This window comes from Acomys minous, assembly GCF_964271855.1.
Source record: "Acomys minous genome assembly, chromosome: 1".
NCBI classification, from domain to species: Eukaryota; Metazoa; Chordata; class Mammalia; order Rodentia; family Muridae; genus Acomys; species Acomys minous.
In genome coordinates this window covers 27,006,848-27,020,731 of record NC_140483.1, presented here as the reverse complement: position 1 = coordinate 27,020,731, position 13,884 = coordinate 27,006,848, and the positions used below count along the sequence as shown (strand labels likewise).

At 45.8% G+C, this 13,884-nt stretch overlaps 1 protein-coding gene across 4 annotated transcripts in view; it reads left to right on the top strand.

The window, feature by feature from the left end:
* The window catches only part of ILDR2 (immunoglobulin like domain containing receptor 2), a 61,398-nt gene extending 51,383 nt beyond the window's left edge, over positions 1-10,015 (top strand). For all 4 annotated transcript variants that reach the window (XM_084790176.1, XM_084790175.1, XM_084790174.1 and 1 more), the window contains 3 exons: positions 605-818; positions 1,724-2,411; positions 3,864-10,015. In XM_084790176.1, the coding sequence (XP_084646302.1) occupies positions 605-818; positions 1,724-2,411; positions 3,864-3,899 (938 nt within the window). In that variant the 3' untranslated portion in view covers positions 3,900-10,015. The remainder of the gene's footprint in view (positions 1-604; positions 819-1,723; positions 2,412-3,863) is intronic.
* The last annotated feature ends 3,869 nt before the right edge of the window (positions 10,016-13,884 follow it).

The window sequence follows — 13,884 nt, the reverse complement described above, 5'->3', positions numbered from 1 at the left end:
TAGACCAGGCTGGCCTCAGACTCACAGAGCTCCGCCTGCCTCTGCCTCCCAAGTGCTGGGATTATGGGAGTGTCTACTGCGCCTGGCCTGGGCCTCTTCTATGATAAGGTGTTGATACTGGACCTTCTTGGGTCTGGCCAGCAAGTAGGAAAGATGCTATGATTGATGGGTTTTGTTTTTTGTTTTGTTTTGTTTTTTCCTCTTTGTCTTTTTTGGCCCAACATGCTGGGATTGTTGAAGTTCATCACAGAAATTACAGAGAACAGAGAAACCCGTTTGAACAAGGGTGGTGATGTTCTAGGAGGCCAGCTGCAGACAGCCCGAGTTCTGGGAATCCTGCCTTAGGTGGAACAAAGACGGTTGTGTTCCTATTCCAAGAACAGCCTGTGGGAAGCCCCCCTCTCTGTAAGCACGCTGGGTTTGAGCTGGAGCCATTCCCTGCTGAGCCGGGAACACAGGTATACCTGTGCAGGCGTATGGCACACACTGGTCAGGACCAAGACCCCTAGGCAGGAGCTTCTGCACCATGCGATCTCCCAGGCCTTAATCGCATCCCCTCCCTAACATTTAGAAAACCGTGATGCCTGCTTTTTTGTCCCTGCAGATAACAACACCATCTCGGAACTCAGCTCCCTGCACGATGATGACAGCAATTTCCGACAGTCTTACCACCAGATGCGGAACAAACAGTTCCCCATGTCTGGGGACTTGGAGAGCAATCCTGACTACTGGTCAGGTGTCATGGGAGGCAACAGTGGGACCAACCGGGGCCCCGCCCTGGAGTATAACAAAGACGACCGTGAGAGCTTCAGGCACAGGTGATGGCTGTGAGTGGGCAGGGGCCGCTGTGCATCTATTCTGCCATGTCTCTTTCTATACTCTACGGAATATCTCTTTCTTACATATGTGTGAGGTACAGTGCGTGAGAAGTAATCACTTAAGGCTTTTTGAAATGTGTTTCTTGGGTCCCCTAATGAAGCCGGACATTGATCTCTTCATGTATTTTACCCTATAAGCTTAGATTCCTACCCACCATCTCCATTGTCCCAATCATTTTTCATGTGAATGGTAATCATGCCGTCATATTAGCACTCTTATAATTAGTCCCTATGCGGCTGAAAGGCGGCTACTGTTAAAGGGCCTATTTTAAGGCAAGGATACAAAGTTCCAGATGCTAAGGCATTTGCCCAGAGTGAAAAGTCCAACCAACGTTTAGAAGTTTAGTTAGCTTCGTCCCTGAGTGGCACCTTCAACCATCATCTGTCCTTGAAGGACAGCAGACCCCCACTTTTCCTTTACCCACTACAGAGAGAGGTCTTTGGCCTCCTGGCTTAACAGGTAACTTGATCCCTGCCTCTGAGAGAGGAACTGTCCCCAAATGTCACCAAGTAGTCCAGTCTCCTGGGACCAGAGAGCTGTGTGCTGCTGTTTGCTGTGGCTGGGAGAGTGGGTGGAGGCTCTGTGGCTGTCACCCAAGGGTCTCACCATGATCAAAAGGTGATCTGTGCACTTCAGCACTACACAGATCACAAGGTATTTTCAGATATACAACTCTATTCTGGTCTTACACACAAACTCATGAGAGAGCCAGTGTTGCTCTCTCTGGACCTGCAGCATGAAAGGTGCCAAAGGTTAGAGGGTAGTGTCTGGGCCCCCTTGAGCTCTGGGGGTGCCCTGCAAGGGTTCCATGCAGATGCAGTAACCAGTGACCATCTGCCCACAGCCAGCCGCGCTCCAAATCCGAGATGCTGTCGCGGAAGAATTTTGCCACGGGCGTGCCAGCCGTGTCGATGGATGAGCTAGCGGCCTTCGCAGACTCGTACGGCCAGCGGTCGCGGCGCGCCAATGGCAACAGCCATGAGGCGCGGGCCGGGAGCCGCTTCGAGCGCTCGGAGTCTCGGGCCCACGGAGCCTTCTACCAGGATGGCTCACTGGACGAGTACTATGGGCGCAGCCGCAGCCGCGAGCAGCCGGGAGACGGGGAGCGCGGCTGGACCTACAGCCCGGCTCGCCGCCGGCCAGCCGAGGACGCACCGCTGCCGCGCCTGGTGAGCCGGACCCCGGGCACTGCGCCCAAGTATGACCACTCGTACCTGAGCAGCGTGCTGGAGCGCCAGGTTCGGCCCGAGAGCACCAGCCGCGGCGGCAGCCTGGAGACACCGTCCAAGGTAGGCGCACAGCTCGGTCGCAGCGCCTCCTACTACGCCTGGTCGCCGCCAGCCACCTATAAGGCCGAGGCCAGCGAGGGCGAAGACGAGGACGAAGCAGCAGACGAGGACGCGCTGCCTCCCTACAGCGAGCTGGAGCTGAGCCGGGGCGAGCTGAGCCGGGGCCCTTCCTATCGCGGGCGCGACCTGCCCTTCCACAGCAACTCGGAGAAGAGGAGGAAAAAGGAGCCCGCCAAGAAAACTGTGAGGGTGCTCCCCGAATTCCTCCGGAGCTGGGGAGGTTGGGTGGGGTTGCAGGGCTCCTGGTGGGAAAAACGGGCATGGAGGGACAGCAAGAAGCACCCTGTTATCAATTTCATTCCATCCCATGTCAAGTTGCAGAAGTAAGGGTGGGACCCTCAAGAGACAACGACAACAACAAAACATTTTTTAAAGTAGATTGTAGGCTGGTGGCTCAGAGGTTAAGAACACTGACTGATCTTCCAGAGGCCCTGAGTTCAATTCCCAGCAACCACAAGGTGGCTCACAACCATCTATATAGTAATCTGATGCCCTCTTGTGGCCTGTAGATGTATATGTAGACCACTGTATCAATAATAAATAAATCTTAAAAAAAATAAAAAAGTAAAAATAATGTAGATTGTAGGAGAGACCTTCAAAAGGCTACTATCCCTGCTAGCCTTTACTCAGGTTTCTGTGGACTGCACACAAAATATTTTATGCATGCTTACATGGGCCTTCTTTTCTTCCAAAGAGCACACATCTCAAAGACACAGGAGCCAGGGCTATTTACAAATGACAGCTTACCTGCTTCTGCTGACTGTGGGATGAGTCCAGGCTGGGTACACTCAGTCAGTACCTTGCATATGTGAAGGAAAGCCTTTGCTTATGCTCAGTCCTCTTGTAAATGGACCTACATAGACTCTTACTGTTTTCTCTGTAAATGCAAGGGCAGTCTGCTATTCCTTCACCTGCGAAGGTGAGCTCTGGACTTCAGAAACATTGGGGGAACAGTCACGTGCATACAGTGGGGCATCAAAGTACTTGTGTACACACACACACACGCGCGCGCGCGCGCGCGCGCGTGCGCGCGCATGCATGATATCACTCTCGGTGCCCAAGGGTTTCTGCATTTGAGTTTCCCAGACTCTAAGCTGGGCAGGCCTGCCTACCCTCCTGCCTTCTTTCATTTTTTTAAGCAGCGCTCAAACACAGGGCTATGCCCATGCTGTACAAGCCCTCTCCCAATGAGCTACATCCTCAGCTCTGGGCCTTTTGTGAGTATGCAACACGCAGAGAAGGACACTTAACAGGAGAAAGGTGTTTGACTTTATATTCACTTCTCCCATGCAGCTAAGTGCCCTGTTGTTTCTAACTAGAGAGCTGCAGTGACTGTGAGTGAGGAAGAAACTCTCAGGCTAATGGGACACCACCCACACTCGGCACTGTAGAGTTCTAACGGTCGTTATTCTTAAGACAGTGGGAAGTCATTGCCATGGAACTGGGCTCTATCTGATATATGTTGGCTTTAGTGTTTTCTGGGCTTTGGAGTGATCATTAGAAGTCTAGCAAAGCCCTAAGTTAAGATGCACCTGGTTTTGAGCAGTTTTTCATCTCTGTCCAGTTAGCAGTCAGTTACGTCTGTTGTTTTATCAGTCTGTGGTTGAATGATGGGCTCTTTCTGCTTTCCCCTAGAGTGACTTTCCAACCAGGATGTCCCTTGTGGTCTGAGACTTTCAAGATACCTCTCTGGATTACTAGAAATCAGATGCAAACTACCAGGATAAGACACAAATCTGAGAGCCGGCAAGCCTAGGACCTTCTCTGGCCAGCAACCACCTTGGAAGATTTGCTGATCTCTGCCTTGGCAAGGGACAGGAGGCTGATTTCAAACCTCAGTGCCCATCTGTCTTGAGAAACTTACCAAGAAAACAATGCTGTGTGAGAACACACCATGTAACAACAGACTGCCAAGTTGATCTTGCCCCACCCACCATTTCTTTAGCAGAATCAAGACTCTATTCAGTTCTAAAGCGGGTAGCTTTGGAGCCCTGATCTCTATGCCGATGCCTGCGGTATGTTTTTCTATAAGTGCTGTTCTGTGCTTAGAGACAGAAGAATTTATGACTACTGTTAGGAGACCTTCTGCTCACAAGAGAGAGAACTTCAAGGTAAAATGTACCATCCCCTCTCATCACTTCCAGTCACTGGTCAATGAGCCTTGTTATGCTAAAATCAGAAGGCCTTTAGTGAGCTTAGTGGCAGTGACCTCCTGGGCAATCATAGAAATGACTTCAGTTTGCTGCTCTGACTCACAGTTCTAAGTGGCTGGGACGAACGGAGGATGGCGTTTTGAAGAGCTGTTTAGGTGGTCTTTCTTCTTCCACTCGGAGGACACAAACTGCTTTCCATCTTTCTGTGGCACACAGTGACATCCAGGCCCCGAGCCCCTGAGGTGTCTCCCTCTCCCTCTCCCTTTCCTGGTCTCTTCAGGGCTTGTGCCTCTGCCTCTGAGGGTGTTCCACTCCACTCGCCAGTGTGAATAGCTTGTCACCAGGTGCCTTTGACAGATGTTTAAAACACACACGTGAAAGAGGAGAAAGGGATAAAGCAGTGACGCACAGTGAAGAATGAGAAAGGATTGGAGAGGGAAATAATATGTAGTCACATTGTATCTTGAATGTGGGTTGTTTTTCCCCACAAACACTCAGATTTTTTTTTTTTAATTTGTACTTCATTTAAGGATTATTTTTGCCATCCTGATTCTGCCACTGCAGGGCACCAAAGATATGGTGTCCTCATCTTTTGGCCTCGTTGCCTGCCACTGTAGATACTTCGGGGACAAGAAAGGTACAGCTTTCTCAGCAAGAAGCACTTCCTCTTCCTACCCTTGCCAAAAAAAAATTTTTTTTTGGTTTTGCCTAAATTCCAAATTGAGAACGCTCGGGACTTTGTAATGTGTGTCAACTGCAAAAGTGGCCATAATTTATTCCCTTCTCAAATTTCTGTGCCTGGAGTCTGTTCTCTCGCTGCTCATGGATGGGTCAAATGCACCTGGAAAATGCACCTGAAGTATCCTACACGAAGAGAGAAGAGCCTGGCCACTACTGTCATTATGTGTGACCATTTTGTCAACTCTAAGCAGATACGAAGATCATCTAGCTGACCTACAAAAGGACTGCCTAGCTGAGCCCAGCCCAGACTGGGGATTCCCACTTGAGAGAAGTTTGGTATTCCTCCTACGTGTTCATTATCATCAAGGATAAACCTCTCTCTTGTCGGAATGTTTGGCCTTGAACTGGTTACTCACCCGACCTTAGGTGTCGAACACCTTCACTTTCTTTGGCCGACTACTCAGTCTCCATCATTATGGTGAGACGCTTGAGTGGGTGACATGGCTGGAGGAAAACGATGCTTCCTATCCCCTAATCCAGCGCGGTCTGTTCTCCATGTACTAATCTGCGGCTAGCCGCTGAGGAAGGCTGGTCAGCATTTCCTCAGACTCTTCCAGGGCCACGTGACTGGAGTTCCAGAGTCCTTTCTGCTAGCATCCATTGTTACTTCCCGACACTCTCCCCACCGCACCCCCCCCCAAAGATCCTATATGTGTGATGTAAGAAGATGCTGGGTCAGGGTTGGAGGGTGAGCTAGTATCATTTCTTGGAGAAGAACCGGCCTGCCAGAGGACTTCAAAGTTGCTTTGGCCTGCCCTAGATGGATCAGGAGGCTACTTCAGCTCAGTGCTGGCACTTCCAAGGGCTTGAAGACAAAAGCCATAACCCTGGTGCTGAGTTGTAGACTTGCTAGTGTCCCCTGGCCTCAGAAAACCTAGGTCTGGTCTGTCTCTTTGGGCTGTAAAATCAGTATGACAAAAAACATCATTTCTTAATCACCAGCTTTTGATTTCAACTTGCTCAGGCACTTTTGAAGAACATCGGAAAGCTGCAGTAGCCACTGTTATACTGAGCACTGTGTCAGGCTTCTTACCACCAAAGAGCCCCATAGCACAGGCTGTGAAGACCAAATATATTGCTTTTTAAAGCCAGGGGCATGTACGAGCTTGGTGAAAGTTGAGGGTAGCAATAGGGAGGAAAAACCGTTAAAATTGGAAACATAAAGTTCCAAAGACAGCAAGACTATAGGCTGACAATTTTTTTTAAAAAAAATCAATGTATGGAAGACAACAGGCTTTTGAAATAACTGGGGAAAGTGGGGCACAGATTGCTCTTTGTAGGGCTGCACAAATCACATGGGCTTCCGGACAATCAGTAGAGAAGAGCAATTGCTTCTGGGTGTGTGGTTAGGAGAAACGGTGATCAGAACAAGGCGAAGCTGGTTGTCCTCTGTGCCCTCGACTTTTCTTTACACATCCCAAATACTGTGCCCTGCATAGGAAGTGCCTATACAGATTTAGTTCCTTTCCTGTTTTTCTAGGGCATACAGAATGTTTTGCATAAGATGTAATCTCCATCCACTGAGTCCCTACAGTCTGATAAGGAAGATAAGAGATGCCCAAGAAAAGATGAGTATATTTTATGCATATGATAGGAAATAGTGCTATGGATAAATTATAATAAACCCAGAGATTTAAAGTTTTTTTTTTTAAAAAAAAAAAACTTAAATGGGAATATTTTGATATTTAAGTGTTGTATGTTTGTCCATCCGTTCTGGTTTTTTTTTTTTTTTTTTTTTTTTTTTTAGGACATGCTCAGTGACCTGCAAAGCCAGGCTGTAAAAGTCTGAGCTGTGAAGAGGTGAAGGAGAACACAGAAAGATGAGTAGCAGGGGACCCAGAGGCCTGACGCAGGCGCTTCTGTCTTTGCCTGTGACTCACAGCTGAGCCAGGGACAGGCTGGAGGAGCGAGTGTGGGAGCAGGTGGCGGGAGGTGTCCCTGTTGCTCAGAGTTCTTCCCTAGGCCACATATAGACTCATTAGGAGACCGAGGACAGCATTCAGTTCTTCTGCTAAGCAAGCCTGGGGAGCTCAGGATCTGGTCCTCCACGCACTTGGGATGCAGCAGCAGTCTGACGTAGGTTGGGCATCTCATCGCCTTTCTCACTGCCCTCACTTTGCGCTTGGTATAGGGCTGGGCACACCAGGGTGAGAGCGGGCTGGCACTACATGTAAAAAATCTGCTTGGCTCTTAGTCAGTCTTTGAGAGGAGTGAAGTAATGGATGCCACTTTAGTTCATCCAGTCCCTACCCCCTTTTAAATAGATGGATGAGCCATCACTTCATTTATGAAGTCACAAACCTGTCAGAGCTTTAGAGCCTTTCCTGTTGGTTCTGTGTCTTCCAAAATTGCCTGGCCATAAGAATTACTTGCCTGGGGACCAGAGAGAGATGGCTCAGTAGTCAAGAACACTTGCTGCTCTATCAGAGTACCTGAGTTTGGTTCCCAACATCTTCATGATGGCTCACAACTGTCCATAACGTCACTTTCAGGAGACCCAAAGATCTCTTAGGGCATCTGGGAGCACTATACTGCATATGGTACACTTATATGTAGGCAGCATTACTCAGATGCACAAAAGAAAAATAAAAACTTTTTTTAAAAGGAAAAAAGGGCTGGCGAGATGGTTCTGTGGTCAAGGGTACCGGCTAGTCTTCCAGAGAACCCACAGTCATTTCTCAGCACATGAGTTCGCTGAGCTCCTGCTCTAGGGGATCTGATACCCTCTTCTTGCCTCTGCAGGTACTGCAGACATGTGGTGCACAGACACCCATGCAGGCAAAATACATGCATCAAAAAGAAATAAAGCATTAAAAAAAATAGTTGGTAAAATAATTACTTGCGTGTGGGGCTGGGAATATGACTCCGTTGGTAGATGCTTGCTTAGCATCTCCAAAGCCCTGGGTTCAATCCCCAACACTATAGACTAAGGGTAATGGCACATGCCTGTAACTCCAACATTTGTGAGGTAGAGGCAAGAGGGCTAGAAGTTTAAGGTCATCTGTTGCTACATAGTAAGTTCAAAGCCAACCTGAGCTATGTGATACTCTCTCTGTCTTAAAGAACTAAACATGAGCAACAACAAGTGAAAAACACAAGGATTACTGACTGTCGCTGTTCTAAAAAAAAATGTTGGGCTGTGCCTTAGGAGTAAAGATTTGTACTGTGAACATGTCTTTTCAGAGAACCTTGCGGTGGATACCTTTGGGTATTTTTGCACTGAGTCGTAGCTCTGCTGCGCCCCTAACTCTTGGCCAGGAGCATTGTTTGGGCTGTGGATTATTTTATTAAAATATCCCAGTGAGGTCCATCTAGCTCCCTGGGGGCTGGCACTGGTGAGGCACCCAGCAGTCTGTCTGTGACGCTGGAGCCTGGCTCCTTAGAGTCCAGCTGAAAGGAAACATTTTCAGGGAGGTAGTTGAAAGCCCTCCGCCAGGAGCTTGCTTCTGATGTTCCAACTCCCAGAATAGTGATCTGTTGTGACAGGCTCAGATCAAACAACAGGAATTACAGGTAATTTTCTTATTCCCTTGATGCCATCCTGAATAAAACTTAGATCATGAATAGAAAGAAAGGAGCCATCAGGGAAAATGGCAAATGCAAATCATTTTTAAAGGGTGCAAATCAACAGCCTTGCTAATAACTTTCATGTCAGGACCAAAAGTGGGTGGAGGAAAATAATAAAATATACAATGTTACCCCTTCCAAAATCAGCTTTAATTGCAGCCTGAATCTTATGGGAGTTTAGACGCAATGCATAAGAGTGCAGAAATCATCCATGGAAAGTCTAAGGTCCTAGAAGCAAAATGACGCCTAGTTTTCCCTGCCAGGACCCTACCTCCTAGTCACTTGAGAAGACCAGTGAATCTTAAATGCCCTAGTGTCATCCAAGCCGAGTAAGGAGAGAAGCTGGGTTGCTTTAAGCAACAGCCTGAGGTTGGCATTGCTGGGGTGGTATGGTCAGACTTTAATGCTATGCGTGTTACTTTTGTGATACAAACATTGCTGTTTACAGACCAATTCCACAAGCACCCTTTCACTTGTTCTTCACAGCGAGCCCTGTGATCGAGGCAGGGTGGGTGTGAATGCGGAGCGGAGCCGAGGCTGTGTATACCAAGTGACTCAACTATTGCCCAAGAGCTTTTAGGGTCTTTAGAGCTGTCTAGGGTTCTTTCCTGCTCCTGTAGCACTCACAGGTCCAGACTCTAGCTTATGGTCTTTGTTTCCACACGTTGTAGCGAGGAGAGCCCTGCAGCCAGGTGCTCATTGATATGTCATTGGTGAAAAGAAGCCACGAAGACAGGCATTTGCCACTTCACCTAGCCACATGCTACCCCCTGAAGTCTGCCCTGAGAGGGAGGTGCCTTTGCCGTGGAGAGGTTCGTCCTCAGCGCGGAGCCGTGGGCTCTGAGTGGGAAAGGCTTTGGCAAAAAATGTGTTGCAACTTTCTGCACTCTTCTTGAAGAGGAATTTCTAAGCCAAGCTACAGGTTCATCCAGGATCAGAACTGCATAGTCGCTGGCAGGAGCCGCCACCTTCACTACGTTTGGCGATTTGTTGTAGGTAGAACTGGGGATCCAGATCTAGAGGGAGCCGACTCCTTGTACACAGAAGGCTGGAAAGATACCTACACTCTCCTGTCATGTCTACTAACAAAGGTGTTAGACACAACTCCATGAGGATTTTCTTTGTGAGAATGAAGAACAGGACATTAAAACAATGGAGTGAAAAGCCACCTATTTCATCTGAGTCACCTGCCCAGTTGTTTTCGTGCCTTGTCTGTGACATCAAAACAGAAGTGTTTATATCACTGTCACCTGTGACTTTTTTCCTATGTGAGACATACAAAGTGCACATGATTGTATGTTAAAGTAAATAAAGCATTTTCATCTACTTTTGTTATAAAGAACTCAGTTAATTATGTTATGATCTTACGGTAAGTACTTTCTCCATGATAAAAATCATACAAAGTGACATATGTATGGAAACAGCATTATGAAGCCTAGTATTTAGTACTGCTATTTTATTATTACTATTATTATTATTATTATTATTATTATTATTATTATTATTATTATTATTATTATAAATTCCCAGTACACATGCCCCAGAGAATGGTCTAAGTACTATATTGTAGAGGCAGACATTCCCAGCTAATGTGTGTTCTACCAGACTTTAATGAGCTTCAGGCTGGATAAATTCTGTGGACACTTGATGTGACATCAGGACACAAGGCAGATGTGGTTCTTGGACAATGGTGGTATCTGGCTCATTTTCAAGAAAGGAGTCAGCATCTGCCTGATAGAACTTACATTTGGGGAAGGGAGGAGGGAAGCCATTCGTGGGAGGACATTTTAGTTTCTGAAGAGATGTGAGAAATTGCACAGCACCATAATTAAGGGAAGGCAATTAAAAACCTTTGTGAGCATGAACAGCGGTCGATACCTTGTGGAGCTATTAATCCCTTTGATGGCCAGGCCCTGTCAAGGGATTCCAGAAAACCTGTCTTTGCTTGAAAGATTTGGGCTTAACTCTATTCATTTAGTAATTCTGTTAAAATATTTCTATGTAGGTTTAATCTAAAAATAGACTCTAGGCAGTCGAACTCTTACACCTATTCTGGACTTCCTGCTATTTGGTTAATGTTTTAACTCCATCTTGGTTTTTCCAGCCCTTACAGAATAGTTTTTTAAAAATTCTCAAGTATGTTTAGGATCCCCTACCCCCTTCCCTCAATAAATTTATTCTGGCTGCATTTTAGATCTTCTTTATGAACAGTCTTTCTTCCTGGAGGAAGTTTTCTTTCACGCTGGTCCCTTGGTAGGATATGCTGTTGGGTTTTGTTGCTCTCAATCAAAGTGTTTTGTTATCATCTCTGAAAGAGAATCTCACTGATTAAAAAAGTCACGTCCCTTCATCAAACCAAAGTCATTATTTCACTTCCTCCTGACGTCCTTTTGAGAAGTCTATCACCAACCCAATTGTTCTTCCTTTGCCAGTAATCTGTTTGTCCTTCCGGCTCCATTTAAGCTTTCACCTTTGTCGCTAAGTGTCCTTAGGTTTTCAGGAACATGCCACTGTGGGTTTCTTCCTAGTTATTCCAACTGGGGCTGTGCTTCCTCTGTCTGTGGGTTGGCTTTTCATTAAATATGGAAAATGTTTAAGCTATTAACACATCAGATATTTCATCTTTAAGCTCTCTTTTGACAAATCCAATTAAATGTTACATTCTTTTGTTCTATTCTCTGTGTGTCTTAACATAGTTCCCGTGTTTTCTTTTTGTCTTCTGCTCTATTCTGGGTAATGTCTTTACATTTATTTTACAATTTACTAATTCTCTCATCAGCTCATTCCAGCCCTTGTTCTAATATGCTTTTCAGTTCTGGGTGTTCAAGTTAGCTTTTTTTTTTTAATCTACATAGTCATTTTTATAGTGTCACCTTATTCTTATATACAATTCCCTTTTGTTTTTTGTGACTATCAATTTAATAATATTAAATTTTAATTTTGGAGATCATATATTAATACCTGTCTTGTTTGTAGCTTTAATTTTGGAGATTGCTAATTTGCTAACTGTTGCCCATGATTTCTTGCACTTTATGCTTTTTAATTTTGAACATGTATGGTGGAATATCATGATATGTTGGTGTCAATCAAGAAAAAACTTTCCTAAATTTTTTCCTTTCCTAATTTTTAATGTGCCCTGCTCTCCTAGATCTATATATACAATAACCAAAAAGTCCAAGACTCAGGGGCAATGGAGTAAAAAACTGTACATGCTAAGCAGAAAACAACAACAACAACAAAGTATATTTCTAATTATTTCAGATTTCTAATAAGATAAAACAGGATAGTAAGGAGTCTTGGATTTACATATGGTTCAGAATTGGATCTCTATAAGAGAATGACTCTTTAAGTAGTTGATAAGAGACTACTTTAGGGGCTAAACGTGAACAGGTCACTAATTGTGAGGTGTGACTACAGAAATCATGGATCTAGATTTCAGTCAAGAAACAAAGAGAGACTAGACCCTGTGAGATAGAAGAAGGAGAAGCAAAATAACTATTTTCCTTCACTTTGGCTAAATCTAATTCAAGGTTTACATATATATAAATTCAAAGAAATAAGAAGTAGGCTGAGTTCAGTTTCCTGGCAGAGACGTTCTCTTGGCAGAGGCATCCTAATGCTTATCATGCATGCAGGTGAAAGCGCCACTCTCCGCTGACTTGGTTTTAAGCTTTTCCTAAATGCCTTCCAGGTAGCGGAGATGATGACTCACAGAGCAGGAGCAGAGGGCTAGCAAGTCCAGCTAGGGACATGGTTTAGCATGACACGCCATCTAGTGGCAGGCATTCACCAGAACGTGCTGGACAGAGGCAGGAATCCTGGTGTTATTTTACTAAGAGGTGTGTGGTGTTTGGTTTGTTTGTTTGGTTGGTTGGTTGATTGGTTGGTTGGTTGGTTTTTTGGGATAGGATTTCTCTGTGTAACAGAACCCTGGCTGTCCTGGACCTAACTTTATAGACCAGGCTGGCCTTGAACTCACAGAGGTTCATCCTCCTGCCTCTGTCTTCTGAGTACGGAGGTTAAAGATGTGGGCCACCGTGTCCAGTTTAAGAGGTGTGTTCTTAAAAAGCAGTATGCATGCCATCCTTAGATGAGGAGCTACACGTCATCAGTTGCTACTGGGAGAGGGAGCGTTTGTTTTCGCCAAGGATGTGCGCCCACATAGGGTGTGCTTCACACAGGACCCAGAAGAGTCTGCCTAGAGAACAAGATGGAAGATCCTAAACTCAGAAACTGCACAGAAGAATTCACCACCTCCACATGAATAGCTCTCGGTAAGCTTCATACGATTTGCCAAAAGTCAGTTCACATATATCTTTCATACATGAGCACTGTGTCTGTATCACTCCCACTCCTTCCTCCCCCACCTCCAAAATTCATGATCTCTAACTATCATTTGTATGCACACCACATGTACTCGCATGCGTGCTCACACACACACACACACACACACACACACACACACACACACACGTATATAAACATATCGAGCCTATTTGGCATTGCTCATGTGTACACGTGTCCAGAGGGCACTGTTTCACTAGCACCTCTCACAGGCAGACCATCATTTGTAGACTGAAAAGTTTATAGCTAGGTTGGTGTTTTCTCCTCTGGGAGCATTAAGAGTATCTTCCAGTACCATGAATATCAGTTCAAAGGGGTGAAGGCTCTAGGTAGGCACCAGCTCAACTTCTTCTCCATGTTCAATAAGTTATATAGGTGATATCTTCAGCAATAGGGCCTTACCATCAGTCTGCAGAGGCAACCAAAACCTTTGGCAATAGCCTAGGTTGTTCAGGGTGTCCATGGGGCCTTTTTGGCCAACAACTCAATTAGACATAGCCCATTCCCAGTGCTGAAAGCTTCTTTTGGTGATGAGAGGTGTCCACTTAAGGTTCCATCTCTCCTGTTATTTGGTGTTTCCATTTAGATTCATTTTATATATTTCAAGAAGCTTCTACTGTATTAGGTTTCCACAAGGGTCTTAAATTGGCCCTTGTATTTAATTGCCCTTCCCTGTATTCTCTCCTTTACTCCCTTCTTTCTTTGCCTCCCCATTTAAACATTCTATTCCAGTCTTTCTCTGCCCCAACCCCACTGGTGTGTGTGTGTGTGTGTGTGTATGTGTGTGTGTGTGTGTGTGTGTGTGTGTGTGTGTGTGTGTGTGTGTGTTGGTTGATTTGAATAAGAATGCC